This window comes from Oncorhynchus nerka, linkage group LG9a (assembly GCF_034236695.1).
Source record: "Oncorhynchus nerka isolate Pitt River linkage group LG9a, Oner_Uvic_2.0, whole genome shotgun sequence".
In the NCBI taxonomy this organism is placed as follows: domain Eukaryota; kingdom Metazoa; phylum Chordata; class Actinopteri; order Salmoniformes; family Salmonidae; genus Oncorhynchus; species Oncorhynchus nerka.
The window spans coordinates 12,010,762-12,025,687 of NC_088404.1; the positions used below are offsets into that span (position 1 = coordinate 12,010,762).

The window sequence follows — 14,926 nt, forward strand, 5'->3', positions numbered from 1 at the left end:
ATTATCATTCTCAATGGATGTGAAAACAGACTTTGTTTACTTGATGTTGGAGGCAAAGAAAAAGATTACTTTGGAGAACCTGCACAGTGAAGGCGAGTTAACTTGAGGGTAGGGGGCAGGATTTGTGTGCCCATTTCTCAGGCCCAGAAACTAGAATAGGCATATAATTGTCAGATTAGGATAGAAAACTCTAAAAAGTTTCAAAAACTGTCAAAATATTATCTGTGAGTATAACAGAACTGATATTGCAGGCAAAAACCTGAGGAAAATCAAATCAGGAAGTGCTGTTTTTCCTGAAAGCGCTCTGTTCCATTGGATGCCTTGCCTCCATTTAAAGGGATATCAACCAGATTCCTTTTTCTATGGCTTCATCAAGGTGTCAGTCTTTAGACATAGTTTCAGGCTTTTATTTTGAAAAATGAGCGAGAAAAATCACATCGCATCATTGGATGGCTGGGTGCCAGCAGCAGTATTGCTTGCGCAACAGAGAGGGGAAGCCATTGTCTCTCCCTCTCCTATTGAAAAAGCGACAGTCCCTGGTTGATATATTATCGATTATATATTTTAAAGACAACCTGAGGATTGATTATAAAAAACGTTCCACATGTTTTTGTGGACATTACGGATACTATTGGGAATTTGTCTGCGATGTCGTGACCGCTCGAGCCTGTGGATTTCTGAACACAATGCGCCAAACAAATAGAGGTATTTTGGATATAAAATAATAATTATGGAACAAAAGGAACATTTATTGTGTAACTGGGAGTCTCGTGCGTGCAAACATCCGAAGATCATCAAAGGTAAGCGATTTAATCTATTGCTTTTCTGACTTTCGTGACCAATCTACTTGGCTGCTAGCTGTTTGTAATATTTTGTCTACTGAGAGAGATGTTCTTACATAAACGCTTGTTATGCTTTCGCCGAAAAGCTGTATTGAGATCTGACACGCCAGGTGGATTAACAACAAACTAAGCTGTGTTTTGCTATATTGCACTTGTGATTTCATGAAAATTTAATATTTTTAGTAATTTAATTTGAAGCGGGTGTTGATGAAAATGATCCCGCTAAAGGGATGGGTGCGTCAAGAAGTTATTAAGACAAGCCAGAAAACGTATAAACCTGAATGGGCACATTTATAGGCCAACATTTGTGTGCAGGCCGGGTAGCCTAGGCCCACTTCCCTGTGTGATCAGGCGCGTGTACTTACTCAAAATTGTGTTTTGTTTGGAGCACTCGTGTCAATGAATACATTGACAACTCATGGAATGGAAAATATATATATATATTTTTTGACATCCCACTAGTTTCCAAAATGTATTTTTTAAATTAATACACACACACAAAAGTATTTAGTCAGCCACCAATTGTGCAAGTTCTCCCACTTAAAAAGATGAGGCCTGTAATTTTCATCATAGGTACACTTCAACTATGACAGACAAATAAGAAAAAAAATCCAGAAAATCACATTGTAGGATTTTTTATGAATTTATTTGCAAATTATGGTGGAAAATAAGCATTTGGTCAATAAAGGTTTCTCAATACTTTGTTATATACCCTTTGTTGGCAATGGCAGAGGTCAAACGTTTTCTGTAAATCTTCACAAGGTTCACACACTGTTGCTGGTATTTTGGCTCATTCCTCCATGCAGATCTCCTCTAGAGCAGCGATGTTTTGGGGCGGTTGCTGGGCAACACAGACTTTCAACTCCCTCCAAAGATTTTTCTATGGGGTTGAGATCTGGAGACTGGCTAGGCCACTCCAGGACCTTGAAATGCTTCTTACGAAGCCACTCCTTTGTTGCCCGGGCGGTGTGTTTGGGATCATTGTCATGCTGAAAGACCCAGCCACATTTCATCTTCAATGCCCTTGCTGATGGAAGGAGGTTTTCACTCAAAATCTCACGATACATGGCCCCATTCATTCTTTCCTTTACATGGATCAGTCGTCCTGGTCCCTTGGCAGAAAAACAGCCCCAAAGCATGATGTTTCCACCCCCATGCTTCACAGTAGGTATGGTGTTCTTTGGATGCAACTCAGCATTCTTTGTCCTCCAAACACGACGAGTTGAGTTTTTACCATAAAGTAATATTTTGGTTTCATCTGACCATATGACATTCTCCCAGTCTTCTTCTGGATCATCCAAATGCTCTCTAGCAAACTTCAGACGGGCCTGGACATGTACTGGCTTAAGCAGGGGGACACGTCTGGCACTGCAGGATTTGAGTCCCTGGCGGCGTAGTGTGTTACTAATGGTAGGCTTTGTTACTTTGGTCCCAGATCTCTGCAAGTCATTCACTAGGTCCCCCCCGTGTGATTCTGGGATTTTTGCTCACCGTTCTTGTGATCATTTTGACCCCACGGGGTGAGATCTTGCGTGGAGCCCCAGATCGAGGGAGATTATCAGTGGTCTTGTATGTCTTCCATTTCCTAATAATTGCTCCCACAGTTGATTTCTTCAAACCAAGCTGCTTACCTATTGCAGATTCTGTCTTCCCAGCCTGGTGCAGGTCTACAATTTTGTTTCTGGTGTCCTTTGACAGCTCTTTGGTCTTGGTCATAGTGGAGTTTGGAGTGTGACTGTTTGAGGTTGTGGACAGATGTCTTTTATACTGATAACAAGTTCAAACGGGTGCCATTAATACAGGTAACGAGTGGAGGACAGAGGAGCCTCTTAAAGAAGTTACAGGTCTGTGAGAGCCAGAAATCTAGCTTTTTTGTAGGTGACCAAATACTTATTTTCCACCATAATTTGCTAATAAATTCATTAAAAAACCTACAATGTGATTTTCTGGATTTTTTCCCCCTCATTTTGTCTGTCATAGTTGAAGTGTACCTATGATGAAAATTACAGGCCTCTCATCTTTTTAAGTGGGAGAACTTGCACAATTGGTGGCTGACTAAATACTTTCTTGCCCCACTGTGTGTGTGTGTGCGTGCGTGCGCGTGTGTGTGTGTGTTTAGCATGGGTTGTGCGCACTGCAAACAACGTGTCCACTCCTACAATGACAAAGACTGCAATAATAAAATCGAATTAACAGTGAAATGTACTACTGGTGAGCCATCCCCATGACCTTCGCAATGGATTAGTTCACTTAGACAGGCGTGAATCAGACAGGCGTCTCGTGTGGCATAATATTTTTACAATTTTTGTCACTGCTCCAAAAAATATATAACATTTAAAAAATGAATAAACATATTGGTCGACTAAGCCTATCGACTAAACAGCCTACCAGTCGAGTAAATGTGGTTACCCCCATAACACACGCTTCCTGCTTACTCACCCCAGTTAAGGTCTTTATGTTGTGCAATGCATTCTGGGCCTCCAGGGCAGCTTTTCTGGTATAAAACGTTACAAAACAGCATCCTAGAGGAGAGAAGGGGGACGGGGAGGAGAGGAGAGAAAAACAAAACTCAATGAGAGACCAGTAACGTAACTTGTACAGCAACGCTGTTCCAAGACAAGAAATGGAAGGTAAAATAGAACACGGCGCGCACCGCGTCACACGTTCAGAACACGGCGCGCACCGCGTCACACGTTCAGAACACGGCGCGCACCGCGTCACACGTTCAGAACATGTGCCACGTTATTTTCAGCACCACGGTTGAACATACAGTACAGGCAAAGGACAGGCAGTGGCTCCTAGCTGGCAGATGGGCTAGATAAAGCGACAGGGCCGAGGGTGAAGGCTACAGTTGACACACGACGACTGTCCAGTCACAGAAAGGGCAGAGAGCAGGAGACCAAGGGGCTAGCTGTCGGTCAGGATCACTGATCAGTGGTAGTCCACCCACACTTTAACAGAGAACGGCACTCAATTGCATCAGTGTGAAGTGCTGCGAATACACATTTAAAAAGGCAAGTACAGTACACACAATGGCACAGAGAACGGGCGAGAGAAAACGAGGGGGGCGAGAGAGAGGGAGAGAGAGGGGGGATGGTGGGAGAAAATTCTCATCCTTCCGCCCCAGTAGACCGCCAGTGGCGTTCCATCCTGTCAGTTTCTCTGAGCTGGGAGCACAGAGCTTGGTAGAGAGCAAGCGCACAAAAACACACAGAAGTGGAGCACTGCAGCGTCTCTGACCTACATAATGTTGTTTTATGCTGCTACTGCAGAGTGCAGCTCTCTTCCCTCACAGGATGTGTGTGTGTGTGTGATGCCATTACTGTAGTGTGGAAGCACCGCTCTCCTACCCAGGCCGCGCTGTGTAGAGAGATGCATATAAAGAGTATCGCGTCGAGCCATTCGATGTCCTCTCTCCAAAAGGCAGCTGAGTGTACCCCCCCCCTTTCCGTTGTTCAGCACAGCCACTCACTCTGATGAGGCTAAATAAATAAATAAAAACAGACCCATCTCTACCTTCTGATATCTCACAGAGATACCCTGGAGTCAACATGACCTAAAATAAACACAGCACTTCAAATCCGACTGCTCAATATAGATACAGAAACAGGATTATTCAAACAAAACCCTGATGAGGGAGAGGGGGGATAAAACGCAGCACGGGCGTCACCAAAGCCTCTTGATGAAACTCCCCAGTTCACCCAACAGGGGGTAGGACTGCTGGGTCCAGGCCCCCAGGCTACGATGGTGAAAGAGATTGTGAAGAGGGGGCGAGAGCAAGAGGGGAGAGAGTAGAAGAGTAGAGAGAGGGGCAGCGGGGGGGGGTAAAGAGGAACCATAAATAGCCATATGACATTTGAAATGTCTGTTCCCTTTGGAATGTTTACTGTCAATTTCTTTTTTTCCCCTCCTTCGTTTATTTCACGTTTGTTTATTATCTATTTCACTTGCTTTGGCAATGTAAACATGTTTTCCAATGCCAATAAAAACCCTTTGAATTGACTAGAGGAGAACAGAGAGCGCGAGGGGGGGGAGAAGGAAAGAGTGAGCCTCCATCCTCCAATTCAGAATAAACCTCACATAAAGTCAGCAGAGGCAAAGGGCTGCTGTGATCAACCCAGATTATCTATTAGAATAAATTACCATTAAATTAACATGTCAATGGGCCATCACAGCTGACACTACTCTATGCCGAGGAGCTAGAGAGCTCCTCTGCTTTGAACTATTCATCCTCTCACACCAAGACACACAATGTGCTCTATATTCAGCAGTATCTAGCAGACACTGGTCTGACCATTAAGTACACAGATGCCCAGGTATCCATCCATGTAGCTCATCTAGACGTTTATACTGAAGCCTAATCATGATGTACATTTAATAACAGAATGGAGAGAGTAGTTCACTTTTAGGTGGCGCTTGCTTAGAACAGTGCAGAAGACTATATTATTATAGCTCGGAGGCGGGAACAAGATACCTGAGAAAATTCCAGACTGCAACTGAGATTAGGCCTAGCCTTACAACAACTCCCCGCCCAGCTCTGAGGCACTGGCACTTCCAGATAGCCCACTCCCCAGACAAAATCCCATCACCAAAGAAGGTTCAACAAGCCACATAAAAAAAAAACTGGTTGGTAGATTATGGCTTTGAATTCCTCAGGATTGAGAAATCTGGCCATAAGTTTTTTTTCATAGACCATAGATAGCAGAGGAGCTGTCGTTGTGTTCTCACGTTCACCTGGAGGCTGGGTTACTTTCTATGGCAGGGATTGGGCGGTATGCAGATTATCATACCGTTTCTGTACTGTACCACTTTTTAAATTGAACCTTCATTTAACTAGGCAAGTCTGTTAAGAACAAATTCTTATTGACAATGACAGCCTAACGGGGAACAGTGGGTTAACTGCCTTGCTCAGGGGGCAGAATGCCAGATTTTTACCTTGCCAGCTCTAGGTTTCAATCTAGCAAACTTTCTGGTTACTGGTCCGACGCTCTAACCACTAGGCTACCTGCCACCCCGTATTACAGAAAGTGCACACAAGGGGCACTATTTAAAAAAAAAAATTATTATAATGTAGGTCAAAGGGATCTTGATCCAGGAATGGGGTTGAATGTCTCTGCTGTAACCAAGATGATGATCTTGACATCTAGCCACTTAGCAAACCAAATGCATAGCTGGAGGCCTGAGCTGGAGATAATAATAATCTCACATTTCTAATAGTTACACTTAAAAGCTGCAAAATCAAACCTTTTGGGCGATCTGACCAAATTCACGTAGAAATGTGTGTTGGGGCCGTCATTCTCATTGAAAGCAAGTCTACAAAGCAGTATATCTGCTCTATTTTTATGCTTCCTGTTCTTAAGTTCCAGTCTTTGCAGTCTTTTACTTTCGGTTATATGCACGAGCGTCAAACACAATATTTTTGGTTATGCAAAAGCCCTTTCAAAGCAGTTTAGATGGTACAATGATAGTCTACACTACTTGCTTGCTTTGTCACAAACTGAAATTAAAAGCTTACTATTCATTTTTGTAACCAGGAAACTGAAGAGAGAAAAAAATAGAAAAAAAATGTTATTTCTGCATAGTGTATCATCGCTGCGAAGGGAAAGTATCAGAAGGGGGGTGACATGGAAGGGCTGCACGCTATCCTTCTTTCCCAATAGGACCGCGGAGCTGGCGGATACGTTTTTTTTCCCCGCAACAAGGAAGAGGCGTCATGAGTTGGATGTACCTAGTAGGACCCACCTACTTAGCTGTGCTAACGCTTTACACGGAAGGGTGAAAGAGAAGCGCTTCGATGACTATCGCAAGGCGCTGGAATTCCTGAAGAAAAACTCAAGAGGAGGACCAGAAATAAAGGCCTAGCTATATTGGCCAGTGAGTTCTATACGGGATAGTCTGTGTGTGAAACACTATCGCAAAGAAACGGTGAAATCACAATTCGGCGAACTAATAGCTACAGTACTTAGCCATTTTAGACTGTATAGCTACAACGCTATTTTGGTCACTGGACTGTACCAAGTGTCAGTGCAGCAATACACACCAATGAGGGATGTGGGTGTGGAGACTTGTCAATCCTAAAGAGAGAAGGAAAATATATTTTATTCACATAACCATTAAATCTTATTCCAGGATAGATAACTTCCTAGTTTTATGACTAAAGACGTGATAGATTGACTGACCACGCAACGGAATTATTTATAGCAGTGGAGGCTGACAAGGCTAAGAAAAGCCTTCGATGGAGGCTGACAAGGCTAAGAAAAGCCTTCGATGGAGGCTGACAAGGCTAAGAAAAGCCTTCGATGGAGGCTGACAAGGCTAAGAAAAGCCTTCGATGGAGGCTGACAAGGCTAAGAAAAGCCTTCGATGGAGGCTGACAAGGCTAAGAAAAGCCTTAGATAGAGGCTGAACACATCCTTATTCCAAGACCAAACAGTTCATCTTTACCCCTCGATGTAGACCAAGTTGTTATTTCTCTCTCCCCTTTTCAAACATTACACTGATACATTGAATATGGTGTGCGGGGCCTCTAAAGCTTATGTTAGAAGCAAAATAATAGCAAACCAGTAGAAAGAAGGTAGAGAAAGAGTTGAACAACTCAAATTAAAGAGCTGGGGGGAATAAAAGAGAAATCAAGGAAAAATACTGAGTCACTATTGAAACAAGTCTGATCTGAAGTTTCAATTACATGACATCTAACAACAACAAAAAAGGTTAAATATGCTATGTTTCGGCTGAGGACAAACTTTCGAAAATGGTGAAAAAAGTCAAATTGGCTAGACAAATTAAACAAAAAGATACCGGTTTTCAAAAATGGAAGTGAGTACAAAAGATATGAACAATGTGGTGTGACTTATACTCAACGCTTTATAAGTCTGAATGTAACTTAGACCTAGCTAAATGTAACCCCCCCCCAAAGATAGCGCTTCCGGTGCCATCCCCAGATCAAATACAGGATTTGGATGCTCCTATACTAGAATCTGAGATAAGAACATCCATCACCTCAATGAAGTCTGGAAAGTCACCAGGATTAGACGGTTTCCCTGTTGAGTATTATAAGTTGATTGTACGGTGCTCTCCAAAGTACTAGCCATGAGGCTGGAGAAGGTTGTACCTCATATTACACAGATCAGGTGGGATTTGTAAAAAAAAAAAATAGTAATAATAATAAAAAAGTAGTACCGCCACAAGACATTTGCTTCACCTCATGCAGCTGAGTGAAAAAGACGATACATTACATTACCTAGATGCGGAGAAGGTATTCGATAGGGTGGAGTGGGGCTTTTTCACATACACCCTTGAAAAATCAAGGGCCAAAGGAATTTTTTCTAAAGTGGGTTAAGGTATTTATACCCCAATCCACGAGCAGCAGTCCTCACAAACTGGTATGATCTCTTTTCTTGTTCGAGGGGAACCCAGCAGGGTAGTCCTCTCACACCTCTCCTTTTTACTATATTTTTTTTGAGCCCTTGACAGCAGCAATCAGAGCTGATTCAGGAATCAAAAAGAGTGATGGGAGGTGCCAGAGAGCAGGCTTCCTAATTGTCCCTAGAATTTCTAAGCAAACAGCTGGAGGCAGGGCTTTCTCCTATAGAGCTCCATTTTTATGGAACGGTCTGCCTACCCATGTCAGAGACGCAAACTCGGTCTCAACCTTTAAGTCTTTACTGAAGACTCATCCCTTCAGTGGGTCATATGATTGAGTGTAGTCTGGCCCAGGAGTGTGAAGGTGAACGGAAAGGCTCTGGAGCAACAAACCGCCCTTGGTGTCTCTGCCTGGCCGGTTCCCCTCTCTCCACTGGGATTCTCTGCCTCTAACCCTTTTACAGGGGCTGAGTCACTGGCTTACTGGTGCTCTTTCATGCTGTCCCTAGGAGGGGTGCGTCACATGAGTGGGTTGAGTCACTTGACGTGATCTTCCTATCTGGGTTGGCGCCCCCCCTGGGTTGTGCCGTGGCGGAGGTCTTTTTGGGCTATACTCGGCCTCGTCTCAGGAAGATAAGTTGGTGGTTGAAGATATCCCTCTAGTGGTGTGGGGGCTGTGCTTTGGCAAAGTGGGTGGGGTTATATCCTTCCTGTTTGGCCCTGTCCGGGGGTGTCATCAGATGGGGCCACCGTGTCTCCTGAGCCCTCCTGTCTCAGCCTCCAGTATTTATGCTGTAGTAGTTTATGTGTTAGGGGGCTAGGGTCAGTTTGTTATATCTGGAGTACTTCTCCTGTCTTATCCGGTGTCCTGTGTGAATTTAAGTATGCTCCCTCTAATTCTCTCTCGGAGGACCTGAGCCCTAGGACCATGCTTCAGGACTACCTGGCATGACTCCTCCTTGCTGTCCCCAGTCCACCTGGCCGTGCTGCTGCTCCAGTTTCAACTGTTCTGTCTGCGGCTATGGAACCCTGACCTGTTCACCAGATGTGCTACCTGTCCCAGACCTGCTGTTTTCAACTCTCTAGAGAGAGCAGGAGTGGTAGAGATACTCTTAATGATCGGCTATGAAAAGCCAACTGACAGTTACTCCTGAGTTGCTGACTTGTTGCACCCTCGACAACTACTGTAATTATTACTATTTGACCATGCTGGTCATTTATGAACATTTGAACATCTTGGCCATGTTCTGTTATAATCTCCACCCGGCACAGCCAGAAGAGGACTGGCCACCCCACATAGCCTGGTTCCTCTCTAGGTTTCTTCCTAGGTTTTGGCCTTTCTAGGGAGTTTTTCCTAGCCACCGTGCTTTTACATTTACATTTAAGTCATTTAGCAGACGCTCTTATCCAGAGCGACTTACAAATTGGGGTTTTAGGCTGGGTTTCTGGACAGCACTTTGAGATATCAGCTGATGTAAGGGCTAAATAAATACATTTGATACGGTGTTTAACGTTACATGCTCCAAGGGATAAAGGAGGACTAGCATCACCCAATGTAGAACCATACAACATACAAGTATTCAAATTGGCAAGACCCGGTGAAAATTATATGATTCCCATTTGGGATGGACTCAGATTGAGAGGTCTCACCGCCTCGGTTATTGAGGCCTTAAACACAAAAACACATTTTCAGAGACAGCCAACTGAAGAGGCTAACCCAATCCTACAACATTCCCGAGAGGTATGGGTTAAATTTCATCATTTCTTTTTAGTTAACTAGGCAAGTCAGTTAAGAACAAATGCTTATTTACAATGACGGCCTACCAGGGAACAGTGGATTAACTGCCTTGTTCAGGGGCAGAACGACAGATTTTTACCTTGTCAGCTCAGGGAGTCAATCCAGTAACCTTTCGGTTACTGGCCCAAGGCTCTAACCACTAGGCCACCTGCCGCCCCAGACGCTTGGAATTTCCCGGTATAAACAAAAATATTCTTCCATATGGCACAACCCATCAGTTTACATAGGAAAACATTAAATTTATCTGGGAGGTATGGCTTAGATAATGCCTGCATGCACTAGGGCAGGTATTCCCCCCAGGGGTACGCACAATGCTGGTGAGGGTACGCCAAATAAAAATGTGATTCACATTTCCAAATAGTACATTTATACTTCCCAACAGGGCTATATATTTTTAAATAGCACCGTCAAATAATTAACATTCAATCACATGAACCATTACTCTTACATTTACATCATTTAAGTCATTTAGCAGACGCTCTTATCCAGAGCGACTTACAAATTGCAGGTAAACATTTGAAAAATAAGCCACAGGAGTTTGAGCGAGAATAAAGACTTTCAAGTAGTAAGACATGTATAAAAGCAACAGATACCATTAATAAGGGGCTACAAGGGTCTTATACGGCGAGCTACCGAGTGGCTAGGACAGGCAAGCCCCATACTATTGTGGAGCACTTAATTCTCCCTGCTGCTGCAGACATGGCTGGGACAATGCTGGGGGGAAAAGCCCCCCCCCCCCAAAAAAAAACTATACAGACAATTTCTTCATCAAACAACACTGTTTCACGACGCATCAGTGACATGGCAGAAGACGTTTTTAAACAATTACTGCTTCACATTCAAGCCAGTGAATTCTATGAGTTACAGGGGGTGGTCAATTAAGGAAGACATCCTCTTCTGCAAACCAGGACAACGTCAGAGAATATTTTAAGTACTGGACAGCTTTGTGACGTCAAATGGACTTATGGTCAAGATGGGTTGGTATCTGTACTGGAGGCGCAAAAGCCATGACCGGGAGACATAGTGGAGCGGTAACGCGCGTGCAAGCAGTTGCTCCCGACGCCACTTGGGTACACTGCAGCATACACCCGAGAGGCTCTTGCTGCCAAGGGAATGCCTGACAGCTTGAAAGACGTCTTGGACACTACAGTGAAAAATTGTTAACTTTGTTAAAGCAAGGCCCCAGAACTCTTATGTATTTTCAAATGATATGGGCAGCGAACATGTAACGCTTTTACAACATACAGAAGTATGCTGGCAAAGTATTGTCCCGTTTTTTTTAAAATTGAGAGATGAGCTTAAAGTTCTCTTTATTGACCATCATTTTCACTTGTCTGACAAGTTTCTAACATGACTGGCCTATCTGGGTGATGTTTTTTTTTTCTATCCTGAAAGATCTGAATCTAGGATTACAGGGACTCTCCGCAACTGTATTCAATGTGCGGGACAAAATTGAGGCTGTGATTAAGAAGCTGGAGCTCATTTTTTGGCTGCATTAACAAGGACAACACACAGAGCTTTCCATCATTGTATGATTTGTGTGTGCAAATTAACTCAAGCTTACGGACAAAGTCAAATGTGATATAGCAAAGCACCGTAGTGAGCAATTACACAGGTACTTTCCCGAAACGGACAACAAACTGGATTTGTTCTCCCTTTCATGCCCTGCCTCCAGTCCTCTTACCGATCTCTGAACAAGAGAGCCTCATCGAAGTTGCAACAAGCGATTCTATTAAAATGGAATTTAAATCAGAAGCCACTGACAGATTTTTGGATTGGGCTGCGCTCAGAGTTTCTTGCCTTGGTAAATAACGCTGTTAACCTCTTAAGTCGACCCTCTACTTTTTTTGAGCATTCTGTTAAAAATCGCGCAACATTTCAGCGCCCTGCTACTCATGCCAGGAATATAGTATATGCATTTGCTTAGTCTGTGTGGATAGAAAACACTCAGACGTTTATAAAACTGGTTAAATCACTGCTGTGGCTTTACCAGAACGGCATTTACATCGAAAAGCACAGGAAAAACTGATCACTGAAAATGGGAAAATATATCCATGCGCTACTTGAACCCATTGATAAAGGTGAACCACAATTAATTGACTGAGGTTGCAGTACCTACAGCTTCCACACGGTGTCTAGAGTCTTGTCATTTCCCTTCGAGTTTTTTCTTGGTCAAACACATGCAGGACACCGTATCTTTTCCGGTCTAGGACCGGATATTTTCGTTGAGTTTCTAGCCGGACATTTTTCCAGACGGACAGCTAATGATCTTTACATCGCCTCCTGATGAATTTTATCGCTTATTAACGTTTACTAATACCTAAAGTTGCATTACAAACGTATTTCGAAGTGTTTTGTGAAAGTTTATCGTCGACTTTTTGAATTTTAAAAAATGACGTTACGTTTTGAAACGATGTTTTTCGTTTATCACACAGTCTACATATAACGATATCTAGGCTTTATATGGACCGATTTAATCGAAATAAAGACCCAAATAGTGTTTATGGGACATCTAGGAGTGCCAACAAAGAAGATGGTGAAAGGTAATGAATGTTTTCTATTTTATTGTGCGGTTTGTGTAACGCCGAAATGCTAATTATTTTGTTTACGTCCCCTGTGGGTCTTTTTGGGTGTTACATGCTATCAGATAATAGCTTCTCATGCTTTCGCCGAAAAGCATTTTAAAAATCTGACTTGTTGCCTGGATTCACAACGAGTGTAGCTTTAATTCGATACCCTGCATGTGTATTTTAATGAACTTTTGAGTTTTAACTAATACTATTAGCATTTAGCGTAGCGCATTTGCATTTCCAGAGCTCTAGTTGGGACGCAAGCGTCCCGAGTAGAAGCAACAGGTTAAGACACTTTGCAACCACGTACCTATGCGAGAGTGGATTCTCGGCCATCACTAGCATGAAAACAAAATACAGGCACAGACTGTGTGTGGAAAATGATTTAAGACCATCTCTAATACAACCAAACATTGCAGAATTATAGTGCTTATATCCTATCAGGACCTGAAGAAATATCACAGTCAGCTACAGTATTTTATAAAAAGTCATGCACAACATGGGAACTGAGAATTTAAGGTTGATTTGGCAGATGGATCTTAAATTTACAATATCAAACAAGATAATATAAATCATAAGACAGTTACGTATATTCTTCAGTATATCAAATGTATGGGAAAAAATATGTGTTTCCTATGTAGGGTGGTGTACCAGGGATACAGTTATACATTAGATTGTTCAGATACTACTGGACCTCAGATAAATTGGGTGGTTTGTTGCTAAATACTTCATGCTGGAAATGCAATGGTGAAGTAAGTACCTTTCTGCATGCTATATGGGGATGTCCCATGGTGCATGCTTTCTGGAAGGAGGTTCTTAAAAAGCTTGAAGAATGGGTGGCACAGCCTATCCCAAAGTCCCCACAGCTGTGCTTATTAGGGGATTAATCTATTATAACCACCACGTATGAGCAAAATAAGAGTTTTGTCTTGCCTCAGCGGGTTTTCTTACTGCGGCTAGACTTGTACTACATAACTGGAAGAGAGCGGATTGGCTTTAAATGGCGGAGACTGCATCTTATGAATCAATGATAGCGAAATGTTGTATGATATGGAAACACTTTCTGAATTATATATAAGGGACCAGACGTGCGGGTGAGAAGCTAGGGGCTTAAGTTAGAACAGATGTGTAATGGGCGTTCTATTTTATGTATTAGTATCATTAGTTTGCCAATTAATATTCCACTGATATATGGTTGAAAGGTGCTGTATTGTTAGGTGTTATGTCACGGTGTAATGTAATTTAGATGTTTTTATTTTATTTTTTATAATAATAAATAATAATAATAATAATAATAACTACAGGCTTCCACGTTGCAGTCTTGTCTAATTGCGAGACTAAACGAAACGGCTCAACTCAGGCACTCTTTTAGAAGGTGATAGTCTTTAAAAATGGAAAATAATCTCTCCCTCTCACCAGAGGGAAAGACTATGTTTTCCCACAATGCACAAGTGTAAAGAGGGTTGGTATTTAACACGTAATAATACATTAGAACCGAATGCTTTATTTTAAGTAATAGACAACTGTGTGCACAAACAGCTTGCAGAGCCTGGCTCAGAGGTATTTGCCGTCAACACTTGACAATGAATGGCATTGGCACCTTGTCTTTCTGTCTGTGTTTCAGTCCTCTTTGGCCTCTAGGGCCTGGGCTATAGTAAAGGTATTTATGCTGGTATAGAAAGGGCTTCATTAGAGACATTTTAAATGGATTATTTGCACTGCGGGTGTCTGGGTGCAGTGTGTGTGTGTGTGTTCACTCTGTGCCAGGCTCCCCCTTACCTTTGCTCTGGGGGGGTGTGGCGGTGCGGTCTCGGAGGATGTTGATCTGGTGCACGGCGCCGTAGGGCTCAAACAGCTCCTTGAGCTCGGTTTCTGTCCAGGAGCGAGGTATCTGGCCAACGAACATCTTGATGGAGTCATGGTCAGGTGTTTCCAGGTTCTCAATGGAACCGTTCATCTTGCTGCCGTTGCTGTGGGGGAGAGGTGAGGGATTATTAGACTGTACCAGAACCTGAAACATACTTTTGGGTCCACCAGGCTGGTACAGTTGCACGTAAAGTACAGAGGTAGCCATTATTCCAATCACTTCTACTGAGAAACCAATTGTCCCGGTGGATATATTATCGAATAGATATTTGAAAAACACCTTGAGGATTGATTCTAAACAACGTTTGCCATCTTTGTCGATATTATGGAGCTAATTTGGAATATTTTGTCGGCGTTGTCGTGACCGCAATTTCCGGTCGATTTCTCAGCCAAACGTGAAAAACAAACGGAGCTATTTTGCCTACAAAAATAATATTTTGGGAAAAAAATGAACTTTGGCTATCTACCCGGGAGTCTCCTGAGTGAAA

The 14,926-nt window shown here is 42.9% G+C and overlaps 1 protein-coding gene across 10 annotated transcripts in view; it reads right to left on the bottom strand.

Annotated features, from left to right (window-relative positions):
* The window catches only part of LOC115133926 (CUGBP Elav-like family member 2), a 55,563-nt gene that overhangs the window by 17,238 nt on the left and 23,399 nt on the right, over positions 1 to 14,926 (bottom strand). For all 10 annotated transcript variants that reach the window (XR_003864279.2, XR_003864278.2, XR_003864274.2 and 7 more), the window contains exons 2-3: positions 14,352 to 14,542; positions 3,282 to 3,364 (exon numbers count right to left, since the gene is read on the bottom strand). Coding sequence is in view for 2 of the 10 variants with exons in the window: in XM_029667359.2 (XP_029523219.1) it covers positions 3,282 to 3,364; positions 14,352 to 14,542 (274 nt within the window). In the remaining 8 variants the exon portion in view is untranslated. The remainder of the gene's footprint in view (positions 1 to 3,281; positions 3,365 to 14,351; positions 14,543 to 14,926) is intronic.